Source organism: Mesoplodon mirus, assembly GCF_964341445.2.
Source record: "Mesoplodon mirus genome assembly, chromosome: X".
NCBI lineage: Eukaryota > Metazoa > Chordata > Mammalia > Artiodactyla > Ziphiidae > Mesoplodon > Mesoplodon mirus.
In genome coordinates this window covers 63,523,962-63,531,184 of record NC_138981.1, presented here as the reverse complement: position 1 = coordinate 63,531,184, position 7,223 = coordinate 63,523,962, and the positions used below count along the sequence as shown (strand labels likewise).

Sequence of the window (7,223 nt, the reverse complement as noted above, 5' to 3'; positions counted from 1 at the left end):
GTAGGAATTCCGTTTATGTGGGAACCAAATGTAGTCAATTCCCAATCATGTTCAGTGATGAAAAGGAACAGAGACACATTAAATTTAAATGGCTGATAATATAAAATTAATTTGCTTGAAATATAATTTTATACCTATACTCGAATATGAATTTGTCTAATGTTCTGGAAAGTCACTTCAAACAAAATATTGAAACCCTAATATAAGCATTAACTTAGAAGCACCGATTCCTACAGTGGTAGACATCACCTTTCCAAACTAATTCAGTGCATCACCTGAAGCAGATCTGGTCTCTATCTAAATTTGCTGGCTCACATCTTTCCTGGGACAAGGAGATAAAGATCTTGGTTTTAATGGGCTTCAGTTAGAGCTTCTGCTAATCAGGAATAAACAAAATCTACATTGTATCAAAATACTTAACTGACAAATACAGATGATAATTTCAACAAGAACATGAGAGCAACATTTGCCTTGGAAGAATTGTAATATGGGTAATCTATCAATTAATCTCAGTTTATTATGACAGTCTTCAAAAATAAAGGGAAAAATACAGTGAAGTCCTTCTAGGCTCCAAAGGGAAAATGCAGTACATTCTACACCAGCTTTCCTTCCTTTCCCTGAATCTTTGCTGACTTCTGTCAGCTTTGGTTCTTTCTAAGAAACGGGCTTCTGTTCTTTTCTGCTTTTTTTTTTTTAAACAGAAGCCCACAACAGCTGCCTATGGGGCTATAGGAGTATAATTAATCAAGTAATCAGCCAGCCACCATTGTTAAAATGTTTTAATATCAATGTAAAATGAGATCAGGGTTTTACAAGCAAGTTTCAGAACATGAACATCCTTTCCTAAAATGACTTATCTTCCTTTCAGAAGCCTAAATATGAACACATATAAATCTTAGGGATTTTTTTAATATCATGGTATTTTTTCCCATTTTAATACATCTACAATTGACCAACATGTAAAAGAACTAAGTTCCAAATCAAAGGCCTCTAGTAGAAACATCCAAATTAAAAATGAAGCATTTTAATTTACTTATTGGCCATACGCCCAGCAAGAAACCATCCTTTCCCCCACACCTCAGAAAAATCACCACCAATTCATTTCTAGGGCATTGATGGCATTAACAGTATTTAGCCCTTCCTTGTCAGTATCCAGACACCCCTGGTTCAATCTAAGCAAATTAACGTTACAGTTCCAGTTGCTGGAGATGCCCCACCATCATCTTCACTGCATTACACTTGACAAGGCACCTACCAACAATGCACAGGGTAGGAAGTGAGCCATGAAGAACATAATGGCTTGAACGAAGAGCTTACTGTATACCCTGGATCTGCCAACTGAGTGAGGACATTAATGGAAACGTAAAATTCTATGAGGCATTCTTTTTTCATCCTCTCCAAGTTACCAATGTGTATTGTACTGGAAGTAAAGAGTAGAGGAAGGTGACAACAGCCACATACATGAAATCTCCCTAGAACTAAAAGCAAACTAAACAAAATGCAAACTAGAGTGGGCCAATGAACTGACTCCCATTTGGGTTTTATTTGTGGCTGCAAGCAACCTCTAAACTGAGGTTCATAAATTAGGGAACAGTTTCAATGCACTGATGGATCAGCAATTTGCATAAGAACATTATTAAAATATTTCTGAAGAGTTGCGTGTGCTTCATTGCTGAATTTGGTGCCAACGGTCAAGAAATAACTAAATAAAAAAACAAACCTCAAGTATTTCCTTTTAATATACCTACTTCCAAAATTTACAAAGTATCTTTCACACAATTTTCTGTCATTCCTCAAGTGAATTAGTCAAACAGGTAGAAACTCACAACGGTAATATTACACAGTAGAATAATTTTCCTTCAATAACTTAGTCTGTTCCAAAGTATTTCTGTCCAAAATGTGTAGGTGCAACAGGATGAACTTCAGTAGTTAAAATTGTGATCTCTGGAAACTCTTGAATGATTGATTTGGCACCTTCAAAAAATAAAAGAGAATTGTTATTATGGCAGAATTTTTGATAACATTACTTGGAATTCAGTAATTTTATAATCAGTCACTAGGTCAAATATTGACAGACCAAGAGCTATGACCTTTGGACACATAGTCAGACTTGGTTAATCTCTTAGTTTATATAATGTCTGTATCTGAAAAGTTTTGATAGTAGTCAGACTATGTTTCCACCCACTCACTAATAAATTCTTAGAATCAAATTGTTTTCTATCCAAGATTTGAAAAGTATATTCAGTTATAGCAACTTTTCCCCTGAAGAGTCTTTTTTTTTGTTTTATTTTAAAGGCAGCTGGAATACAGAGAATACAGTCCTTTCTGGAAGCAGGATCATACATAAGATGCTGGTTTCTCAACTGGAACACTGTTGAAACAAGTGCAAAGACTTCTTTGTTATGTTAGAGAAAGCTAGCTTTTGAGAAGTTATGACTCTAGCTTGGGTTGGGAGGAGATGGAGGAAGAAAGGAAAGGGACTAGCTAGGATGCCAGTCAAACAAAAAAGCCATTGCAAGGCTGCCACAGAATAAGATCTTTTCATCTATAATGTCAAAGAATTAGTATACTATTCTAATGTATACTATTACAACTAACACGGTTACTTTTCTACTCCCAAAGACAGAAAACCCAATAATTATTTGGTTATCTCAATGTTTACAATGCCACCTCTGTTATATGGATGGATAACCAAGCAAATTACCCTTTGTCACCATCAACATTTGAACTACAGGTAATTTTTTATTATGAATCAGCAAAATAATCAATGGCATACTAAACGCAGCCCTCCCAACTGGTTTCTCTGTAGCCTCTTCAGGGTTGGCTGAGACTTGGAACCTTTGGAAATGAGGAAACGTCCTAACTAGAAGCCACATATTTCTCTTTCTTTCTGATTATGAAACAAATACAAATTCATTGTAGAACATTTGGAAAATAACAAAAAAAAAAGCTTAAAAAAGAAAATGAATCACTTAGAATCCCACCACCCTAAGACAACCACTATTAATATTATGTGATTTAAAATGAAAATTGAAATAGTATTGTGCATCTGTCTAGCCTTTCATGCTGAGGAAAGATTTATTAGGTCCCATCTTAATCCAAGTCTGATTTTGGTAGTCATAATAGTCATAATTTGTATTAGTCATCTCTAAATTTGGTGATGACATTTTATACTATTCTAATGCTGTTGTTTATCCTGCTCTTACATTTACCAGACTTTTTAATGTCATTAAATATATTTTCAAAAACATGATCTAACAGTTATATAATATTACATTCTTTGAATATACAGTTGACCCTTGAACAACATGGGGGTTAATCCACATATATAACTTATAGTTGACCCTCTGTATCTGCAGTTCCTCTGCATACATGAATTCAACCAATGATGGACTGTGTAGTACTGTAGTTTTCAGTATTGAAAAATATCCATGTATAAGTGGACCAACGCAGTTCAAGCCCACGTTGTTCAAGGGTCAACTGTATATTTATTTAACCATTTCCAAGTAAGTCATTTATATACTTTCAAATTTTCTCTTACATGAAATACAGCTCTACAGTGACTATCCTAAATGCTGAATTTCTACATGCCTTTATCATTATTTTCTTAGGATACTTTCACAATCATCTTAGATTACATGGCAAAAAAAACTAGGGTCTTAAATTAGGCTTACCTCTCTCAGGAAATGGAGGACACAAGTTCTTTCACTGTGCCCTTTGAGCAGAAGTCTAACTTTGCAAACTTTTGATCTTTGCTTCACACTGCAAAGCTTACTTCAGTAAGACCACAGGGCTAGCTAGAACCTCGAGTTTCTTGCTGTTTGAGAGCAGTTTTCAGGCTCAGGTGGGGAGCCAGGAGAAATAGTGACCTTTCAGTCATTTGCAAGCTCTACTCAAACAGGGCCACCTTGAAAACAACTGCAATCCCCTTCAATGGAGTTAGTTCATACTTCTCCATTTGAATTTGAACAACAGTAGAATGGTGTAAAGTATTACCAATAAGCTTAGAGATGACAAACACAAGTTATAACTACCAAAATTCAATTTGGATTTAATGTGGAAGCAAATGAACTTTTCCTCAGGATGAGAGGCTGGGCAGATGTACACTTAACCACTCCATGACCATCCAGAGCATGAACTCACCATGAGGAGTGGAGAACAGACTGAGTAGGATAATAACACTAGGTTGAACTCCATGTTCTATGAGAACCTTTACAGCTTCAATTACAGTATTTCCAGTGCCTGAAATAAAATGACAACCAAATGCATTGGCAACTTTAACATTCATCTCAAAATGTCTTTGAGTTTCTTTGAAGTAAAGGCAGTTTAGTAATGTAATATAAGATACTACTAGACACCCTGAGAAGACCATAATTCAAAAAGAGTCATGTACCACAATGTTCATTGCAGCTCTATTTACAATAGCCAGGACATGGAAGCAACCTAAGTGTCCATGAACAGATGAATGGATAAAGAAGATGTGGCACAACCTAGAGGGGTGGGATAGGGAGGGTGGGAGGGAGGGAGATGCAAGAGGGAAGAGATATGGGAACATATGTATATGTATAACTGATTCACAGGAATAAAGGACAGGAATAAAGACGCAGATGTAGAGAATGGACTTAAGGACACGGGGAGGGGGAAGGGTAAGCTGGGACGAAGTGAGAGAGTGGCATGGACATATATACACTACCAAATGTAAAACAGATAGCCAGTGGGAAGCAGCCGCATAGCACAGGGAGATCAGCTCATTGCTTTGTGACCACCTAGAGGGGTGGGATAGGGAGGGTGGGAGGGAGATGCAAGAGGGAGGAGATATGGGGATATATGTATATGTATAGTTGATTCACTCTGTTATAAAGCAGAAACTAACACACCATTGTAAAGCAATTATACTCCAGTAAAGATGACAAAAAAAAGATACTACAAGACAAAGTTTCATTTGAAGGTGCCTGTTTTTTATCAATGATGTTATTTTCAATAACAGACATAACCCATATACTTTTCAGTTTTCAAATGCACAATAAGCCCTAAATTCGTTCAGTATTTGAGATATCAAATATAACACCCACCCACCATCCCCAACCCCAGGCTCTGAGTAAGCTTTGGAAACAGACTAGAATAGGAAAAAAAATATTACCTCCAAAGAGGATAAATCCTTGAGAAAATCATTGCTATACTCATTGGGCTAGAGAAGGGACATATTTCAATGTATTTTCTGTGTTCTATATATTTTGCCTCATTAAATCCTTTGCTTCAATGTGTTGATTTTAAGATAGAAGTTTTTGGAGCTAATAAAGTTTGACTAATGTGTATTCTCTTATTACACAATAAAAATTCCCCAGAGAACTGCCCAGGGAAACTCCAAATCAAACTGAGAAAAACAAAAAACACATTTAGAAACGGTTTTCGCCTTTATAGAAGGGTACCTAGAAGGCAGGCACTAAGTTGAATTTAAACCCTAACCAAAGGTTACAAATTAAACACAAGCCACTCACTGAGAATCGGATACATCAGAAGGACTTTTCTCCTATAAATGTCTGGGGGGAACTTGGCATAATATACTTTGGCTCTTTGTGTCTCCTCATCACTCTGAATCAGGATCTTTCCAATTCGTATGGATCGACAGCAGTCTCGTAAACCTTGTTCCATTGCCTCACCTTGAAGAAGGAAATAAAAAAGAAGGAAAGAGGGATTAGGAGGAGATACAGTGAAAGTCCAAGAACAGGCCAAAGCAGAGTTTTTGACTGTTATTAATACAATAAATAAAGACATTGTCAAAATGGAAGCAATTCTTCTTAAGCTAACAGCTTTTACTTCTGATATGCTCATATTTTATACTTAGTTCAGGTCAACGAAACTAGGATAAGCTAGTTTTATTGCTGGCTTGCAAGTTTTAGAGCTGTCATTCTTCCATGATTACAGTAAATAAAGTGTTTTATTAAGCTGCTCCTTGAACTTTTCTAATATCAGGAACATTTACTCCTATTATTTTAAAGAAACTGTGTTACTTTCATCTGGCAAAAATATAAAATATTTATGGAAGAATGGGGGCTACAGACAAAAGGCTCTCCATTTAGATTAAGCTGGTGTCAAGAGATATCACTTAGACCCAGCGATGACTTCAGTGGCAGAGGCTTTATTGGCAAACAGTGAAAAAGGAATATATGTTCCCTCTCCCCCCTAGAGAACCACAACCAACACCACCACCACACCCTTGGTTTCTGAACACAGAGCTATTTTTGAGTCTGAATTCCTTTAAGGAAGTGTTTGCCGAAAGTCAACCATTTTCATACCATCATCAAGATTTTAGGCCACATCAAAATTCTACTTGTATGGTTATTTACTTAATATTTTTCTTTAAATTAACTGTTTTTGTTTACATTTATTTTAAAAGGAAACTTTATATCACTAGTGAAAATATAAAAACGGTTTCTTTCTATTAGGTATGAAAATCAACCAATAACTATTAAGGTTAAAAACACCCTGTCTAGGCATCACCCCCAAGGTCATCCTGTATACACTAGGGGTGCGAGGATCATGCTGCTGCCTTTAGGGCAGAAGCTGGACTAAAACAGAAGAAATTGTGCCTTAAAAGCCCATCTCCATTGTCTTCACCAGTTTTAAAAGGTTGAACAGCATTGTCCTGAAAATCCTATCTTTGCTTAAGAGCTACCTTCTATAAAAAAGGGAGCTTAAAGCTCCTATTTTATTGGAGATATTCAATTGTTCACAAACAGAACTTCATAGCCAGAGAAGAAAAGGGAATGTTTATATGTGAAATCAAAATCCTGGGACTTCCCTGGTGGTCCAGTGGTTAAGACTCCATGCTGCCACTGCAGGGGACACAGGTTGGATCCGTGGTGGGGGAACTAAGATCCCACATGCCGCGTGGCATGGCAAAAAAAAAAATCTGTTTCCAATGCAAGCAAGTGGGGCTTCTACCATACCTTGGCTCTTGTACAAAGAATAATTAAGGAATTAAGCTGCTGAATGGAAATAATCATCTCCATGTAACAGGTATAGGTCCTAATTACAGGCATGTGATTTTGCTGCACAAAGGTTGGTTCAGAAGGACAATCGGTTGGACTCAAACACAAATATTTATAAGACTAGCAATTGGAAATACCTAGAGTTAATCACAGTTAAGTTCTTTTGCCTACATAGTCACATACTCATCAAATATAAAACTAAAAGTATTAAACAAGCCATTCAGTCCAGCT

General features: G+C 36.5%; 1 protein-coding gene across 1 annotated transcript in view; it reads right to left on the bottom strand.

Annotated features, from left to right (window-relative positions):
• Positions 1 to 764: 764 nt before the first annotated feature.
• Positions 765 to 7,223, bottom strand: part of UPRT (uracil phosphoribosyltransferase homolog) — a 29,994-nt gene continuing 23,535 nt past the window's right edge. The window contains exons 5-7 of the mRNA XM_082610503.1: positions 5,499 to 5,660; positions 4,144 to 4,242; positions 765 to 1,974 (exon numbers count right to left, since the gene is read on the bottom strand). Coding sequence (XP_082466629.1) covers positions 1,868 to 1,974; positions 4,144 to 4,242; positions 5,499 to 5,660 — 368 coding nt within the window. The 3' untranslated portion in view covers positions 765 to 1,867. The remainder of the gene's footprint in view (positions 1,975 to 4,143; positions 4,243 to 5,498; positions 5,661 to 7,223) is intronic.